General features: G+C 34.9%; 1 protein-coding gene across 2 annotated transcripts in view; it reads right to left on the bottom strand.

Annotated features, from left to right (window-relative positions):
- Positions 1-2,660: 2,660 nt before the first annotated feature.
- Positions 2,661-20,644, bottom strand: part of LOC142345683 (uncharacterized) — a 60,698-nt gene continuing 42,714 nt past the window's right edge. For both annotated transcript variants that reach the window (XM_075397909.1, XM_075397910.1), the window contains 3 exons: positions 5,834-6,123; positions 5,269-5,465; positions 2,661-3,324 (listed from right to left, as the gene is read on the bottom strand). In XM_075397909.1, coding sequence (XP_075254024.1) covers positions 2,975-3,324; positions 5,269-5,465; positions 5,834-6,123 — 837 coding nt within the window. In that variant the 3' untranslated portion in view covers positions 2,661-2,974. The remainder of the gene's footprint in view (positions 3,325-5,268; positions 5,466-5,833; positions 6,124-20,644) is intronic.

Here is a 20,644-nt window from a genome sequence, read left to right as displayed (position 1 = left end):
TATTTCAGTTTTGTTACTCTTAACTTGTAAATTGTTTTCATTGAAATACTTAAATAAATTTGAGATTGCTGATATGATTCACTGTTTTTATCAATGTTTTTGTCATGCAATAGAGTCAAAGTGTCACCGGCGTATTAAATTAATTGACAATTGAGATGAATGCATTTATTTATATCATTAACGTAAAAATTGGTAAGAGGGGACTGACTCAATATAGTACCGTGGGGAACACCTCTAATTCATCCAAATGCAAAATATGGGTTTTAAATGGTCTCTTTGAACCACGTCTATCAGTAGTACCAGTGCATCTATTGCTGAAGATAACAATTCATTTGGCCTTTCAAAAATTTGCGTTTATGATGAAGTTAAAAAGCATATTGGCTCCAATAAAAAGTGAGCAGCGTCCTCCAAAGTAAAACACGAATAGATGAAAACCATGGGTTTGTTCGTATTTAAGTGAAGAGGGTTCTTACAATCAAAGCAGGATACAGATCTGAAAGAAAAGCATTTTACACTATGTACGTCACTACCACTACCAATGCTTTTCATTTATCAAGTTCCATTTTTTCTTGCAGACATGACAGACTATATGTTGACTCTGGACACAATAGAAATCTGGGGAATAAGTCTTTACAAAAGTCAAAATTTTAAGACCCACATGACTAATATAATTGCTGCAAACTTCGTTTGAGAGTTAATAGATAAATAATATTGCAATGTTGCATTCATGTCCAAATTATACGCCATTTCGTCAAGAAATTGGCGGCTCAGTGACTGTGATGGACAATATGACAGATTATTAATTGAGCGTTCTGAGGGGTTTCGAAAAAATAAATCAATAGTTAGTCGAAACCATTTGGAAGTGTTTTTAAGGTCTTTCTCGAAGCATGACACCACTGCAATTTTTTTCTTATTGTCAATACAATCTGTTGTCAAGCAATCAATTGTTCTATTGATTTTAAAAACAAAACTGAGTGACAAAACAGATTCTGAAAACCATATTTCTTTTAAGCCGTAGATTCCGTTGGTGCCGAAACCAATTATCAAGTTACCGCACAGGAGATGTTTTTCAACTAATCTTTAGCCATTAATATGAAGAAATTTAACATTGTGCGAATTTTTTGTCTATCGAAAAACTTCCAAGTATGTATTGTTTGGAAGAGGGTCCACTTTTACTTAACCCTGCTTAACCTTTAACTCTACGTAACCACAAACTCTGGCAATAGAAACTGCAAAACGTTACGAAATCTGTACCAAACTCATTTTTGGTAATCAATTAATTTCTCTCATCACGGGCTGGCGGGGAGGGATAAAAAGCAGCTCTGGCAAGGAGAAAAGAAAAACTTTCGGTTGGAAGTGATTTCTTATGATGTAACGAGAAAATCACAAGCGCTCGCTGAGATTTTCTCGATAGCAAAAATAATAGGTACAGTTCTTTTTCGATAAGTGTTGTTGTAGTAATTTGTTAGCGTATCGTTGTAGTAACTCTGGGGTGCACATATGAGTTCCTTTGACCTGAAACAAATTCAAAATAAACTTATGTTTTAAAGTGCAAAGGTAATTTTATTGAGTGAGGTAAGTCAGTTGTGATCAAAATCTAATCACGCAAAAAACTTTTGCTAAAGAGAGTGAGAAATGACGTCACGCGCGCATACGTCGTTCGTGAGAGGAAGAAGTAATTCAGAAAGTTTGCTGTTTGAACAAATGTAAAACGAAAAAGAGCGTCAAACGACGAAACAAAAAAAACATAGCAGGACAAGTCCTGACGTACAATTCAAATAATTTTCATTGACTAAACAGAAAACTAGAACGGACTATGAATGGATTGGGGAAAACCATTTAGAAAAAAATCCGATCCAAAAAATCGAAAAAACAGTAAAAATCAAAGTGAAATTGCCGCATGTGAACAAAAAACCACTAGTGAGAAATCGAATTTTTGTTCAAACCACGCTTTCTCACTCTACTTTAATAGAATTTAAAAATTTCACGCCGAAAAACCACTCGCTTTTTCGCTCCATTTCCTGTTCCGGCGTGACCAAAATCACTACTCAAATTTGACTTCAAAAATCATGAAAATGTGTGAACAGATCTTTAAAAAAAGACAGCGCCCCAATACAATTCAAATTCTTTGAATTGTAATTAAGAGCACCGCAATATAGCTCCGCTCAGCTTACTGCTTCGCGGCTATAAAAAAATGTCAATGAGCAATGTCGGAATATTATGTGCAAACGCACCTTAGAGTATGTCATTCTGTGTTCTAGAAAGTGGGCCTCTTGTTCTCAAAGATATTAAGAGGCTTAGTCTAAATTCTTTCTGCTCAGCTCACACTTACCGGAATCGTTGCGCTGCGTTCCGAGCAGACCCAGACATCGTTCCTACTCATGCCAAACAACAGTTTGACAAAATCAGTCCCGACAGCAGACCCAAAAATGCTGGAAATCAGAACAAAATAGGTTCTCAGCGGACCAAAAACTCAGAGCCTGATCATGCTCTAGGGTTCAGAAGGTCTTATCACAGCGGTCGTGGGCGCGGAACCTGGAATCGTTTCGCAATACGGACAATCGAATAAAATCCGCTGAGGGTATGCTACAGCTATTGATCGATACGATGTAAACTTGCATGCATACTAGCATGCTGGCTAGAGCAAGGTTTTAAAAAACTTGTATCAAAATATCTCTGTTCAAACTGTTTGATAGTGTCACTTATTGAAGTGATATGCAAAATAAATAATGCACTGAACAATATCTGCAAGGATAGCTTACTGGACAGAATTATAGCTAAAACAGAAAAGCACATAAAACGCTAAAAGTATAAAAGGCTAGACGTAAAAGAGCAACTTCAACAGGTAGCAATATTTCAATGATAAGATCAATCTTTTGATAGTTTTCGGATAGGATTTTTAGCATTATATCAACTTTTACTGAAATGTTGTTGTACTTACAAAGAAAGCAAAAAGTTATATTTCTTGATAGCTTCACTCATTGTTGAAATCTAGAGATGACAAAGATATGTTATCAATATTTCGATGGTCGGTTAAGTTACTTTTGGCAGAACGCGTTGACTTAATATGGTTCAACTGTCTTTTGTGTTTTTCCTTCAATTCTGCTTCCACTTTTTTCTGTATTTTCTCAGTTAAGGCCACTCTGTATCTCTCGTAAGCTGCACACACAGCCTGACATTCTTCAAAGTATTTTCGGTCCAGAGAATCACGCATGGCTTCCAGGTGTCTGGTGTTGAAAACGTTGAAGTCCAGCATCCGATCCAGCTTCTCATCTGCTTTGTAGTAAGTGTCCATGAAGAAATCCGGTTGGGAGTCCAACAGATCTAAACGTGATCATATTTGCCTATTTTTCTTTTGATCTGCAAACATGTAAATTAAACTAACCACTTGGTTAATGTTACATGTTAGAAATTTATTAAACAAACATTTTTTTTCTAATTTATAACAAACTAAGGTTCGGTTTTCGTAAAATAATTTAATAAAAAATATGTTTAAATCCTGCAACCCTTCTGTCTATTGGAACTCTTTCGTGTCGTTTAAGCATTTCCGCTGTAACTTTTTGTTTAAATTTGGTCTTCGACGTTTCTTTTCTAATTGTAATTGGAAGTGTGTTCCATTTTCGAATAAAGTTACAAACAATTGAACCATTACTCCATTTTGACTTACATTTTTGTTCTAAGAAAAGGTTATGGGTTCGTTTGTTTACAATAATAGGCACGTTTTCTAAAAATCTGAAATGTTTATTAGAGCGATTTCTTGTTTGTTGGAGAATATTGAAAAACCTATTTAAAGACACTCGTGTTATTTGGAGCTCTGCTGGAAGAATTTTAGTCTCCAGAAGTAGATCTCTGGCAGTATCGTATTTGGTTTTCATAAAGCAAACTTTTATTCCCCAGTTTATCTGTTTGTTAATTCTGTCAATAGAGTAAGATGGTAAATTTTAAAAAATTGCGCTAAAATCTAAATGAGACAAAATTAGTGATTTAAAAAGATTTATTCTTGTTTTTAGCGGTACCTGATAACGAACCAAATATAATGATCTGATTGCTGAAGCCATTTTACTGATAACCTTATTTAGTTGATTTTGGTATGTCAGTTCCCTATCAATTATTTACACCTAAATATCTACATTTTTCAGATGCTTCCAATCGGTGTCCCTTGAAATCGACAGTTTCAATGATCGGCAATTTTTCATTCCTGAACACCATTAACTCCGTTTTTTTCTCATTCAAAGTTAACCTGTTTTGTTTCATATATTGATCTGTCTTGTTTAATGTATCTTCAGCTATTAGCTGCAAATTTGCTTCATTCTTTGCATGACATAGAATTGCTGTATCATCGGCAAACTGTAATACATCACAATTCGTTGATACAGCTTCACTGAAATCGTTGACATAAAGTATAAAAATTAGAGGCCCTAAGACAGTTCCCTGAGGAACACCGTGATTTATGACAACCCAATCTGATTTTGCTATCCCATTTTTTACACACTGTTTTCTATCACAAAGTAAAGAGTTTAATAAGATTCTTGCATTTTCTCTCGCATTTTCTCCAATTCCATACCTTTTTATTTTGTTCATAAAAACATCTATAGATATTGAGTTGAAAGCCTTTGCTAAGTCTAAAAAGAGTGTGACAACAATTTCGTTTTCGTCAACGCATTGGTTTATCTTTTCAGTTAATGAAATGATAGTATCGAGACAGGACTTTTGCTTTTGAAAGCCGAATTGATTCTTGTTAATCAGACCATTAAGAGTTAGGTGGTGAGTTAGTTGTTCAAGTAGTAATCGCTCAAAAATTTTTGCTAGAGTTGGTGTGACTGATATGGGTATTTCTTACCCTAATTAAAATTTTTTACCCTAAAGAAATGCTCTCGATTTCTTTTGCTAGTGAATAATAAAGTTTCAGTTCTAAAATTCTTGGGAATAACTGTTTGAGAATTTTCTAGTCTGACTTTCTGAGTAACTTTAATTGTAAAAATTCGTTATCATGATTGAACGTTCGGCTCTTTTGAACCTTGGCTCCCTTTAATTTCTGTTTTTTTTTTTGAAGTCACCAACTATGTGCATCTTTTGCCCGCTCTGTCGTCCATCACATATTAGATTTGGTTCAATCTAAGTTAATTTCAGTTTCAATCTAAGCTTGCATCATGAATTTATTTGATTTCCAGTGATATCAATTCTTTTATTGGAGAAAGAGCGCTAATCTTGTATTATGTCCTTAGCAGTAAAAATAGTGTAAAAATTTAAAGTATTGGTAAGGCTTACAGAGCAGTTGTGATTCAACAGAAGGATGTCGTGGTCTCTTGGGTGCATCTTCCGCGTCTGTTTCCAGCACTGTCTCCTCGTTGACTCCCTCTTTCACTCTCTTCTCTGTAGCAGATGCAGGAGAGCGCAACTCCTCAACCAGTCGCTTTGAGCTTTCTTCTGCAACTGCCACGTCCAACGGGAGAGCGTTCGGTAACCTGTGACAATTCTGAGTATTAAATCACACCAAGAGCATAAATAAAGATAGTGTTTAATAATTTAAGTACACGTTAATAATAAATACATACTTTGGGCTATCATTTTGTGCAAGGGTAACATATAATCACTTGGATAAACCTCTATTTTTTGCCATTGAACGCTTATTTAGGACTGCAGCTAATAATAATGTTATGAGCGTTCAAATTTTGAGCTGCTTCAAGGCACGAGTTTCAAGCAAACAATTTTTCGAGTGGTCGCAAAAACCCTAAACTTCAACTCCGAATGTCCATTTGAAGCTTCTCTTTTGGTTTACAAGTGAATCTATTTGCACAACGTACACTCAACTGAAATGCTAATTCTTTTTTACCTTGTAAGAGGTCGTGCAGGGGGCATTCTGCGCATTGCTTCTTGATGCCTGGATTGGAAGTGGAATTCTTGCTGTGATGGATACATAGGCATGTATGCTGATGAGCTGGACCTTGATCCCACATTGTTGACTACCTCCAGAGGCAGCATCGGATCTAACAGTGATGCCGAGGAGGCAGTTGACACTCTTTGGAAGCCCTCGCTCTGCACTGGAATTGTGTCCATCATTGAGTAGTTTGTAAATATTGGTCTCAGTGGCTGTTTATTCAATTGAGGCGACGGTGGTACACACTAAATCAAGATAACATAAAACATAGCTGGCAGATTGCCAGAAAATAACCGCAATAGCTTTGTAGATCTGCAATCTCAACAGTAAAAAAGACAGACCAAAAAAATTGGTCTTTTCATTGAAGGCTGATATGTTATAGTTTGATTAAAAATCTGTATAAGTTTTTGCTGCCTCTATTAGCTGCTCTCTAATAACCTTCATTTAGAGTGACACACACCCATTTGACCGTATCTCTTGAATTAAAGTAAATAAAAGTCAATTTCAAAGTGAGGAAGTCATTTTTGAGAGTGTGGTAAGTCACCTGTGACCAAAAAAATAATCACGCGAACGAACGAAAAAAACTCGCTCTACTAAGAGCGAAAAATGACGTCACACACGAACTTCAGTTGAAATTGCATGACCGAATGAACAAAAAGCAGATTTGAAGTGGTTGTGACGTCATATGGTCGTAACAAAAATCGCGACGACGAAATAAAAAAACATAGCAGGACAAGTCCTGACGTACAATTCAAAGAATTTTCAATGACTAAACAGAAAACTAGACCAAGAACGGACTATGAATGGATTGGAAAAAACCATTTAGAAAAAAAATCCGATCTAAAAAATCGAAAAAACCAAAGTGAAATTGCCGCATGTGAACAAAATACCACAAGCGAGAAAGCGAATTTTTGTTCAAAACACCGTTTTCGCACTCTACTTTAAATTTAGAGCAGAAAAATTTCACGCCGCAAAACCACTCGCTTTTTCGCTCCACTTCCTGTTTCGGCGTGACCAAAATCACTACACCAATTTGACTTCAAAAATCATGAAATGTGTGAACAGATCTTAAAAAAAAGACAGCGCCCCAATACAATTCAAATTCTTTGAATTTTAAAAAAACCAAGAGAAGGGCAATAATAGCCCCAGCTATCGCTGTGCGGCTATTAATCACTAAATTAAGATAAGATATCACGAGCAAAAACCTAAAATTAACCTAGCTTTAAATCTAACTTATTTTCTTAATTATACTTGCATAATTCACGAGTAAACTTACGAGTAAACACTTCAAAAGACAACTAAAGCCTGCTATGGGCATCTACTGAAACTTAATACCCACTGGGTGTTACCTGTTTATCCCGTTTTCAAAGGCCAAAGTCATGGAAAAATAGGAGAGAATATCAAACAGCAAGACAAGTCCTGTACTACAATCCAAAGCATTGAATAGAAGAATTAGCTATTACAAAAAAATAATAGGTATTGTAGTTACTCAGGTTAATAAAAAAAACGAGATGCGATCATTATTAAATAACTATACAAATTACAATTAAATAATTATGCAAATTAAAAAAAATAGAACACAAACACTAAAAGAACAATTGAAAGAGAACAAAAAATTTCGAAAAACTTAAAATAGCAACAATTAAAAAGATGCTGCAATTTGTGATGTTTACATCCTGAGAAATTTATTTTGGTGCTTAAAAGTTATCTATTAAATCGCAGTCAAGCCTAAAAAATATTTCATTGGTCAATAAAAGAAATTAAAACTTGAAAAATCTTCAAAAATTTCAAAAGAAAACAAAAAATTAGCCACAATTATTTAAGAGTTACAAAGATCCGCGGTGGGTTGTATAAAGTTAGTGAACAAATAGGTGCTTCTATTGAGTAAAAGAAAGTAACTAAGGTTCACACTTTCTATCTGTACTTCAAATAAAAGAAGAGTAACTTATGTTCCAAAAGGTCCAATTAACCAAAATTGTGTTTTATGAGTAAAACGAATGGATTTATGGCTCCGACAAAATCTTTTCGTAAATTTTTAAGGAATTCGCGAATTTGCTAGTCATTATAGAAACTATCAAACGCTTTCAGTTTTTTGGTAACGACTCGATATGTATCCAAAGCTCATTATTTATTTATGATATTGTCTTTTTGGTCAAATTATCTAATTAGGTAACATTTGGAACATTTTTAATGTAGAAGCTGCAAGAGCAAGACCACTTTTGGTCTAGTTGTGTAAATTTATAGTTCAAAAATTATTCGGATTGTAAAGGTGCGGCTGTATACGTGTTCCTGGAATACTTTTGCCTTTTTTGTTTTTTTTACGTTAGTTTCAGGCAAGAAAGATTTGAAATCAAACCACAATTATTGGCAGAACAAATTGACGTGAAAAGTGAGTCCAATGAAGATACATAATAATTCAGTGAAAAGCAATGTTTTTGGCTTCTACACCATTTGCATAAAATCGTGCGTGAACTTTTTTGACTGTTTTCAGTGCTAAGGCGTAATCTTTGGACTTAGTCTCAGTAATGCCAGGGACAATCGGCATCCTAGGCAGTAACAAGTTGAACTATTTACCATTATAGTTGAAAATTTGCTTAAAATTGTTAAGGTCTTAAGCTTTTTATGAAACTTGTTTTCAAAATAATTAGTTGTTTGAAATTTGTCTTTTAAGCGTAGTTTTGGCAAAAAGAGAGATTGCTTTATTTTTCAACTGAACAAAAATATAATCTTTACTGCTTTTTTATAATTGAAATAATGGTTTGTTGGCGCTGATAATACGAGCTTTCCTAAACAACTTTTCATTTATTGGCATTTCCTTATTTTTGAGGTTCTCTTTTGGTGTCTTGTCCACTCATCACATTAGTGACACATTATTGACAAGTCGTATATCACATTAATGACCTTGTACTAAAGCGCAATCAATTGTTTTCGATTTGTTTGGTGAACAGATTTCGATGTTTGATATGCTTCCACACTGTTTCCTCAGAAAAATAGATTTTTTTTTGGTTTTTGCCTGTAGTTGTTGTTTTTCTAGTCGTATGACATTAATAGCTAAATAATAGCCATTGATGGCTAATTGCTTTCATGACATTGAAAATATTTGTTTTCAAAAAGTGTAAACGTAGTCTCTATATTGGCCTTTTTTCTGTCTGCTTGTTAAGTCTTCTCAAAAATACAGATCCCATATCTGTTCTGATGAAATGCAAGTCAAATGGTTTACTTCACTTTTCATTTGAAGCTATTTGGACTTTCGTTAGGTTTGTAAGAAAAAATTGATAGATTTTTGGTCGAAAGTAATGCTTGTTCTTTTATATGACTTTGTTGTTTGTGTTGTCTCTTACTCTCCTCAATGGCAGGTACCATGGGCTCACTACCGAGTTTCTGTTTCAGTTGAAAAGTAGTTAGAGCATAAAGTGATTTTTTTTGGAAGGATACACCAATTATTTTTGAACAATAAGTGATTTTTTGAAAGTTTTCTATCTCTTCATTTGGTGGACAAATGAGTCAGATGCGCAATTGAGCGTGGTCTGAACTTTATGTGCATACGCACCTTACTGAGTCTCCTTGTTTTCTTTACGTCCTATTTGAAAACCGAAAGTACTTATCATTGAAGACGATAGCTGACAAAAGAAAAAAACCAACCGCGGTTGAAAGTTAATCTTCACTGAATTTTGAAAACAAGTAGCATTAAAGTCACAAAAGCCAATAATTATGAACTCAAACCGTTAATTAGATTCATTTTTCAGTCATTAAAAAGCGTCATAAGACTTGATCATTGAATATTGAGTGAAACAAAAAAGTACCAAAACCTGAAAATTTATAGACATAGCCGGTAAATTACCGCAAATTTAGCCACTGTTGACGCCCTTGATGCATATTGCAATCGAAACCGAAAAGGAAAGAAAAAAACTAACCGCGGTTGAAAGTTAATCTTCACTGAATTTTGAAAACAAGTAGCATTAAAGTCACAAAAGCCAATAATTATGAACTCAAACCGTTAATTAGATTCATTTTTCAGTCATTAAAAAGCGTCATAAGACTTGATCATTGAATATTGAGTGACACAAAAAAGTACCAAAACCTGAAAATTTATAGAAATAGCCGGTAAATTACCGCAAATTTAGTCACCGTTGACGCCCTTGATGCATATTGCAATCGAAACCGAAAAGGAAATAAGAAAAGATAGAAACTGACGGAATTTTTTTTATTTTTTCAATGTTCTAATTCAGAGTGCAGTTTGTTAGATTCCAAAACTATACTTAATTCAGCTTCTAAACTGAACGTCATTAAGCATACACCTAATGCCAGCTATGTGATGCACCATTTTAATGAACTTTGATAACCTAATGCACTATTATTTCAATAACGAGCTTTATATGCTTAAACTGTTTCTTTCCGAAAGTACTTATAAGTGAAGACAATACCTGACAGTAGACAAAAACCAACCGCGGTTGACAGTTAATCTTCACTAAATTTTGAAAACAAATAGCATTAAAGTCCCAAAAGCCAATAATTATGCACTCAGACCATTATTTCCGTCATTAAAAAGCGTCATAAGACTTGATCATCGAGTATTGAGTGACACAAAAAACTACCAAAACCTGAAAATTTATAAACATAGCCGGTAAATTGCCGCAAAATTAGCCACCGTTGACGCCCTTGATAAACATTGCAATCGAAACAGAAAAAAAAATTAGATAGAAATTGACGGAAGTTTTTTATTTTTTCAATGTTCTAATTCAGAGTGCAGTTTGTTAGATTCCAAAACTATACTTAATTCAGCTTCTAAACTGAAAGCCATTAAGCATACACCTAATGCCAGCTATGTGATGCACCATTTTAATGAACTTTGATAACCTAATGCACTATTAATTCAATAACGAGCTTTATATGCTTAAATTGTTTCTTTCCGAAAGTACTTATCATTGAAGACGATAGCTGACAGTAGACAAAAACCATCCGCGGTTGAAAGTTAATCTTCACTGAATTTTGAAAACAAGTAGCATTAAAGTCACAAAAGCCAATAATTATGAACCCAAATCATTATTTCCGTCATTAAAAAGCGTCATAAGACTTGATCATTGAATATTGAGTGACACAAAAAAGTACCAAAACATGAAAATTTATAAACATAGCCGGTAAATTGCTGCAAAATTAGCCACGTTGACGCCCTTGATGCACATTGCAATCGAAACAGAAAAAGAAATAAGAAAAGATAGAAACTGACGGAAGTTTTTTATTTTTTCAATGTTCTAATTCAGAGTGCAGTTTGTTAGATTCCAAAAGTATACTTAATTCAGCTTCTAAACGGAAAGCCATTAGGCATACACCTAATGCCAGCTATATGATGCACCACTTTAATGAACTTTGATAACCTAATGCACTATTATTTCAATAACGAGCTTTATATGCTTAAACTGTTTCTTTCCGAAAGTACTTATCATTGAAGACAATAGCTGACAGTCGACAAAAACCAACCGCGGTTGAAAGTTGATCTTCACTAAATTTTGAAAACAAGTAGCATTAAAGTCACAAAAGCCAATAATTATGAACTCAAACCATTATTTCCGTCAATAAAAAGCGTCATAAGACTTGATCATTGAATATCGAGTGACACAAAAAAGTACCAAAACCTGAAAATTTATAAACATAGCCGGTAAATTGCCGCAAAATTAGCCACCGTTGACGCCCTTGATGCACATTGCAATCGAAACAGAAAAAGAAATAAGAAAAGATAGAAATTGACGGAAGTTTTTTATTTTTTTCAATGTTCTAATTCAGAGTGCAGTTTGTTAGATTCCAAAACTATACTTAATTCAGCTTCTGAACTGAAAGCCATTACGCATACACCTAATGTCAGCTATGTGATGCACCATTTTAATGAACTTTGATAACCTAATGCACTATTAATTCAATAACGAGCTTTATATGCTTAAACTATTTCTTTTGATCTATTGATTTTGCTCTCTTGACTTTGGCAGTGTTCACTACATTGCGTAATTCAATGCGTGAAAATATTTGAAACCCACTCAATTGAAAAAGTGAGTGAGGTAAGTATTCAAAAGGTAAAGCGAATAAAAAACAACAGGACAAATTCTGAAAAACAATTCAAAGAATTGAATGAAAAACTCAGAACCACTGTACCTGACCAGCAGATCAGTTGAAAAATACCAGACAAAACAATATTTAAAGTTGGGAAACTAAGAAAATCAAACTAACTAAAAAAACAAAAAAAACAGTTGGCAGATTGCCAGAAAACAGCCGCAATAGCTATGCAGATCTGCAATCTCAAAAAGACAGTAAAAAGACACGAAAAAAGACGCACTTTTCATCAAAAGTACGTTTTCATCAAAATGTTATTTTGATAATGAATCTGAAGACTCCAAAACTGAGGTAAAACAATTAAAACTTGCACTAGTTTGGGCTCGAAATTTCTGAGTGACATTTTAACCCTGAACTAGGGCCTTCCCATTAGCAGCACCACTCAAAGCACTTGAGGTACTACTAAAGCCGGCTTTCGGCCTCTAAGGAAAATTACTGCCTACTGGGCGTTACCTGTTTATCCCGTATTTGAAAGATCCAAGTCATGGAAAGATGTGTGAAAACATCGTACGAAAAAGACAGACCAGCAATAAAATCCAATTCTCGGATTGGAAAAAATTAGTCTGGATGTTATGTTAAAAGTCAATGGATTTCCACTAAAAACTATGCAGTAACCAACTATCAAACTCTAGAGGAGGATGCAAGGCAACCGAGCCTGGAGAAACTCAGAACAAGAAAAAAAATTAAAACTTCAAAAATAATAAAATTCGTGGTAAAATGTTGAAAACCATTCCATTGCTACCAAAAACTATGCAGTAGCATAAAAAGTACCAAAACCTAAAAATTTATAAACATAGCCGGTAAATTGCAGCAAAATTAGCCACGTTGACGCCCTTGATGCACATTGCAATCGAAACAGAAAAAGAAATAAGAAAAGATAGAAACTGACGGAAGTTTTTTATTTTTTCAATGTTCTAATTCAGAGTGCAGTTTGTTAGATTCCAAAACTATACTTAATTCAGCTTCTAAACTGAAAGTAATTAAGCATACACCTAATGCCAGCTAAGTGATGCACCATTTTAATGAACTGTGATATCCTAATGAACTAATAATTCAATAACGAGCTTTATATGCTTGAACTGTTTCTTTCCGAGAGTACTTATCATCGAAGACGATAGCTGACAGTAGACAAAAACCAACCACGGCTGAAAGTTAATTTTCACTGAATTTTGAAAACAAGTAGCATTAAAGTCACAGAAGTCAATAATTATGAACGCAAACCATTAATTAGATTCATTTTTCCGTCATTAAAAAGCGTCATAAGACTTGATGGTTGAATATTGAGTGACACAAAAAAGTACCAATACCTGAAAAATTAAACATAGCCGGTAAATTGCCGCAAAATTAGCCACCGTTGACGCCCTTGATGCACATTGGAATCGAAACAGAAATAGAAATAAGAAAAGATAGAAATTGACGGAAGTTTTTTATTTTTTCAATGTTCTAATTCAGAGTGCAGTTTGTTAGTTCCAAAAACTATACTTAATTCAGCTTCTGAACTGAAAGCCATTACGCATACACCTAATGTCAGCTATGTGATGCACCATTTTAATGAACTTTGATAACCTAATGCACTATTAATTCAATAACGAGCTTTATATGCTTAAACTATTTCTTTTGATCTATTGATTTTGCTCTCTTGACTTTGGCAGTGTTCACTACATTGCGTAATTCAATGCGTGAAAATATTTGAAACCCACTCAATTGAAAAAGTGAGTGAGGTAAGTATTCAAAAGGTAAAGCGAATAAAAAACAACAGGACAAATTCTGAAAAACAATTCAAAGAATTGAATGAAAAACTCAGAACCACTGTACCTGACCAGCAGATCAGTTGAAAAATACCAGACAAAACAATATTTAAAGTTGGGAAACTAAGAAAATCAAACAAACTAAACAAAAAACATAGTTGGCAGATTGCCAGAAAAAAGCCGCAATAGCTATGCAGATCTGCAATATCAAAAAGACAGTAAAAAGGCGTACTTTTCATCAAACGGCGAGATGTTATTTTGATAATGAATCTGCATAATTTATTGCTGCATCTATTACCTGCTATTAAAAAAACCTTCCAATTAGAGTGACATGAGATCACTTGAGACCTTATTAAATTTTCAGGGAAACGTCAATTTCAGTGTGATGAAATTATTTTTGAGTTAGGTAAGTCACTTGTGACCAAAAACATAATCACATGAAAGAACAAAAAAATCCTCGCTGCACCTTTAATGAAAAATGATGTCTTGCTCGCAATTCAGTTGAAAATGCATGAACTAATGAAAAAAAGCAGATCTGAAGCGGTTGTGACGTCATTGGTTTCCTCAAAACCATTCATTGTCTCACGAGGCTATCCATTAACCCAAATTGAAATCTTAAAAAGTTGAATTGGCTAATAAATATCAATAAACTAGGAAGACAAAATTTGTAGCAAATTTAAAAATTTCAAATTTTATCAAAACAAAAATTTCGTTACGTTAACATTCCGGTGTCCATAGCAAGCATGCAGTAACATAATATCAAACATAGGAGGATATTACCTGTCCGCAAGTTTAATGCAAGTTTAATGCAAAAAATTGAAAAAATAGTGATCAAAAATTAAAAAACCATCCATTGCCCCTAAAAAACATGCGTCATCTATTATCAAACCATGGACGAGTTTCTGGGCCTGAAAAACTCAAAAAAGGTCAAAAGTTCTCAAAACAAATAAAAAAATCTTGAAAACATTGGTAAAATTTGTCTGAATTTTACGTTAAAAGCCAATGGATTTCCACTAAAAACTATGCAGTAACCAACTATCAAACTCTAGAGGAGGATGCAAGGCAACAGAGGCTGGAGGAACTCAGAAAAAGATAAAATTAAAATTAAAATCATAAAATGCGTGGTATTAAAATGTTGAAAACCATTCCATTGCTACCAAAAACTATGCGGTAGCGTAATACCAGTTCTCAGAGCAGGTTTACTAGTCCCGGAGGCTCATGAACCGTTTCATTGCCCTAACCAACTATGCAGTAACATTTTATCAAACACTGGAGGAGGTTCCATAGCCACTGGGGATTGAAATGCTCAAAAAACGACGAAAACTATCAAGAACCGAAAAAACATTGCGAAAAATAATACATTTTACTTGATTATGTTTGCAGTACCAAAACATATAGCTGAAAAATAGCTAAGAAAAGTTATTATATCTTGCAAAAGAGCTTCATCAACTTTGGCAAACGTCAATTCGAGACTAAGGAAGACTCCAAAACTGAGGGAAAACAATTAAAACTTGCACCAGTTTGGGCTCGAAATTTCTGAGTGACATTTTAACCCTGAACTAGGGCCTTCCCATTAGCAGCACCACTCAAAGCACTTGAGGTACTACTAAAGCCGGCTTTCGGCCTCTAAGGAAAATTACTGCCTACTGGGCGTTACCTGTTTATCCCGTATTTGAAAGATCCAAGTCATGGAAAGATGTGTGAAAACATCGTACGAAAAAGACAGACCAGCAATAAAATCCAATTCTCGGATTGGAAAAAATTAGTCTGGATGTTATGTTAAAAGTCAATGGATTTCCACTAAAAACTATGCAGTAACCAACTATCAAACTCTAGAGGAGGATGCAAGGCAACCGAGGCTGGAGAAACTCAGAAAAAGATAAAAGAAAAATTAAAATCTAAAAAATAATAAAATGCTTGGTATTAAATGTTGATAACACTTCCATTGATGCCAAAAACTATGCAGTAGCATTATACTAGTTCTCAGAGCAGGTTTTCTGGGTCCGGAGGCTGGAAAAAACAGTAAACAAAACTTTCACAAAAACTCGAAAAAAAAACTCAAATTGTAAAAGTTTGTGATGTGGAATTAAAATCTTTAGAACCGTTTCATTGCCCTAACCAACTAAGCAGTAACATTTAATCAAACACTGGAGAAGGTTCCCTAGCCACTGGGGATTGAAATGCTCAAAAAACGACGAAAACTATCAAGAACCGAAAAAACATTGCGAAAAATAATACATTTTACGTGATTATGTTTGCAGTACCAAAACATATAGCTGAAAAATAGCTAAGAAAAGTTATTATATCTTGCAAAAGAGCTTCATCAACTTTGGCAAACGTCAATTCGAGACTAAGGAAGACTCCAAAACTGAGGGAAAACAATAAAAACTTGCACCAGTTTGGGCTCGAAATTTCTGAGTGACATTTTAACCCTGAACTAGGGCCTTCCCATTAGCAGCACCTCTCAAAGCACTTGAGGGACTACTAAATCCGGCTTTCGGCCTCTAAGGAAAATTACTGCCTGGTGGGCGTTACCTGTTTATCCCGTATTTAAAAGATCCAAGTCATGGAAAGTGTGAAAACATCCAAGTGTGAAAACATCGTACGAAAAAGACAGACCAGCAATAAAATCCAATTCTCGGATTGGAAAAACTTAGTCTGGATGTTATGTTAAAAGTCAATGGATTTCCACTAAAAACTATGCAGTAACCAACTATCAAACTCTAGAGGAGGATGCAAGGCAACCGAGGCTGGAGAAACTCAGAAAAAGATAAAAGAAAAATTAAAATCTAAAAAATAATAAAATGCTTGGTATTAAATGTTGATAACACTTCCATTGATGCCAAAAACTATGCAGTAGCATTATACTAGTTCTCAGAGCAGGTTTTCTGGGTCCGGAGGCTTGAAAAAACAGTAAACAAAACTTTCACAAAAACTCGAAAAAAAACTCAAATTGTAAAAGTTTGTGATGTGGAATTAAAATCTTTAGAACCGTTTCATTGCCCTAACCAACTAAGCAGTAACATTTTATCAAACACTGGAGAAGGTTCCCTAGCCACTGGGGATTGAAATGCTCAAAAAACGACAAAAACTATCAACAACCGAAAAAACATTGCAAAAATTAATACATTTTACGTGATTGTTTGCAGTACAAAAACATATAGCTGAAAAATAGCTATGAAAAGTTATTATATCTTGCAAAAGAGCTTCATCAACTTTGGCAAACGTCAATTCGAGACTAATGAAGACTCCAAAACTGAGGGAAAACAATTAAAACTTGCACCAATTTGGGCTCGAAATTTCTGAGTGACATTTTAACCCTGAACTAGGGCCTTCACATTAGCAGCACCTCTCAACGCACTTGAGGGACTTTTAAAGCCAGCTTTCGGCCTCTAAGGAAAAGTACTGCCTACTGGGCGTTACCTGTTTATCCCGTATTCAATAGATCCAAGTCATGGAAAAATGTGTGAAAACATCGTACGAAAAAGACAGACCAGCAATACAGACCAGCAATTCTCGGATTGGAAAAAATTAGTCTGGATGTTATGTTAAAAGCCAATGGATTTCCACTAAAAACTATGCAGTAACCAACTATCAAACTCTAGAGGAGGATGCAAGGCAACCGAGGCTGGAGAAACTCAGAAAAAGATAAAAGAAAAATTAAAATCTAAAAAATAATAAAATGCTTGGTATTAAATGTTGATAACACTTCCATTGATGCCAAAAACTATGCAGTAGCATTATACTAGTTCTCAGAGCAGGTTTTCTGGGTCCGGAGGCTGGACAAAACAGTAAACAAAACTTTCACAAAAACTCGAAAAAAAAAACTCAAATTGTAAAATTTTGTGATGTGGAATTAAAATCTTTAGAACCGTTTCATTGCCCTAACCAACTAAGCAGTAACATTTTATCAAACACTGGAGAAGGTTCCCTAGCCACTGGGGATTGAAATGCTCAAAAAACGACAAAAACTATCAACAACCGAAAAAACAGTGCAAAAATTAATACATTTTACGTGATTGTTTGCAGTACAAAACAATTCGAGACTAATGAAGACTCCAAAACTGAGGGAAAACAATTAAAACTTGCACCAATTTGGGCTCGAAATTTCTGAGTGACATTTTAACCCTGAACTAGGGCCTTCCCATTAGCAGCACCTCTCAACGCACTTGAGGGACTTTTAAAGCCGGCTTTCGGCCTCTAAGGAAAATTACTGCCTACTGGGCGTTACCTGTTTATCCCGTATTTGAAAGATCCAAGTCATGGAAAGATGTGTGATAACATCGTACGAAAAAGACAGACCAGCAATAAAATCCAATTCTCGGATTGGAAAAAATTAGTCTGGATGTTATGTTAAAAGTCAATGGATTTCCACTAAAAACTATGCAGTAACCAACTATCAAACTCTAGAGGAGGATGCAAGGCAACCGAGCCTGGAGAAACTCAGAAAAAGATAAAAGAAAAATTAAAATCTAAAAAATAATAAAATGCTTGGTATTAAATGTTGATAACACTTCCATTGATGCCAAAAACTATGCAGTAGCATTATACTAGTTCTCAGAGCAGGTTTTCTGGGTCCGGAGGCTGGACAAAACAGTAAACAAAACTTTCACAAAAACTCGAAAAAAAAACTCAAATTGTAAAAGTTTGTGATGTGGAATTAAAATCTTTAGAACCGTTTCATTGCCCTAACCAACTAAGCAGTAACATTTTATCAAACACTGGAGAAGGTTCCCTAGCCACTGGGGACTGAAATGCTCAAAAAACGACAAAAACTATCAACAACCGAAAAAACAGTGCAAAAATTAATACATTTTACGTGATTGTTTGCAGTACAAAAACATATAGCTGAAAAATAGCTATGAAAAGTTATTATATCTTGCAAAAGAGCTTCATCAACTTTGGCAAACGTCAATTCGAGACTAATGAAGACTCCAAAACTGAGGGAAAACAATTAAAACTTGCACCAATTTGGGCTCGAAATTTCTGAGTGACATTTTAACCCTGAACTAGGGCCTTCACATTAGCAGCACCTCTCAACGCACTTGAGGGACTTTTAAAGCCAGCTTTCGGCCTCTAAGGAAAAGTACTGCCTACTGGGCGTTACCTGTTTATCCCGTATTCAATAGATCCAAGTCATGGAAAAATGTGTGAAAACATCGTACGAAAAAGACAGACCAGCAATACAGACCAGCAATTCTCCGATTGGAAAAAATTAGTCTGGATGTTATGTTAAAAGCCAATGGATTTCCACTAAAAACTATGCAGTAACCAACTATCAAACTCTAGAGGAGGATGCAAGGCAACCGAGGCTGGAGAAACTCAGAAAAAGATAAAAGAAAAATTAAAATCTAAAAAATAATAAAATGCTTGGTATTAAATGTTGATAACACTTCCATTGATGCCAAAAACTATGCAGTAGCATTATACTAGTTCTCAGAGCAGGTTTTCTGGGTCTGGAGGCTGGACAAAACAGTAAACAAAACTTTCACAAAAACTCGAAAAAAAAACTCAAATTGTAAAAGTTTGTGATGTGGAATTAAAATCTTTAGAACCGTTTCATTGCCCTAACCAACTAAGCAGTAACATTTTATCAAACACTGGAGAAGGTTCCCTAGCCACTGGGGACTGAAATGCTCAAAAAACGACAAAAACTATCAACAACCGAAAAAACAGTGCAAAAATTAATACATTTTACGTGATTGTTTGCAGTACAAAACAATTCGAGACTAATGAAGACTCCAAAACTGAGGGAAAACAATTAAAACTTGCACCAATTTGGGCTCGAAATTTCTGAGTGACATTTTAACCCTGAACTAGGGCCTTCCCATTAGCAGCACCTCTCAACGCACTTGAGGGACTTTTAAAGCCGGCTTTCGGCCTCTAAGGAAAAGTACTGCCTACTGGGCTTTACCTGTTTATCCCGTATTTAATAGATCCAAGTCATGGAAAAATGTGTGAAAACATCGTACGAAAAAGACAGACCAGCAATACAGACCAGCAATTCTCGGATTGGAAAAAATTAGTCTGGATGTTATGTTAAAAGCCAATGGATTTCCACTAAAAACTATGCAGTAACCAACTATCAAACTGTAGAGGAGGATGCAAGGCAACCGAGGCTGGAGAAACTCAGAAAAAGATAAAATTAAAATCATAAAATGCGTGTTATTAAAATGTTGAAAACCATTCCATTGCTACCAAAAACTATGCAGTAGCATAATACCAGTTCTCAGAGCAGGTTTTCTGAGTCCGGAGGCTGGAAAACAGTCGAAAAAAAATTCAAATTGTAAAAGTTTGTGATGTGAAATTAAAATCTCCAGAACCGTTTCATTGCCCTATCCAACTATGCAGTAACATTTTATCAAACACTGGAGGAGGTTCCATAGACACTGGGGATTGAAATGCTCAAAAAACGACGAAAACTATCAACAACCGAAAAAACCTTGGGAAAATTAATACATTTTACGTGATAATGTTTGCAGTACCAAAACATATAGCTGAAAAATAGCTAAGAAAAGTTATTATATCTTGCAAAAGAGCTTCATCAATTTTGGCAAACGTCAATTCGAGACTACTGAAGACTCCAAAACTGAGGGAAAACAATTAAAACTTGCACCAGTTTGGGCTCAAAATTTCTGAATGACATTTTAACCCTGAACTATGGCCTTCCCATTAGCAGCACCTCTCAAAGCACTAGAGGGACTACTAAAGCCGGCTTTCGGCCTCTAAAGAAAATTACTGCCTGCTGGGCGTTACCTGTTTATACCGTATTTAAAAGATCCAAGTCATGGAAAGATGTGTGAAAACATCGTACGAAAAAGACAGACCAGCAATAAAATCCAATTCTCGGATTGGAAAAAATTAGTCTGGATGTTATGTTAAAAGTCAATGGATTTCCACTAAAAACTATGCAGTA

Source organism: Convolutriloba macropyga, chromosome 9 (genome assembly GCF_964194025.1).
Source record: "Convolutriloba macropyga chromosome 9, txConMacr16.3, whole genome shotgun sequence".
Taxonomy (NCBI): Eukaryota; Metazoa; Xenacoelomorpha; order Acoela; family Convolutidae; genus Convolutriloba; species Convolutriloba macropyga.
The sequence above is the reverse complement of the archived record's forward strand: the minus strand, read 5'-3'. Positions and strand labels throughout refer to the sequence as shown.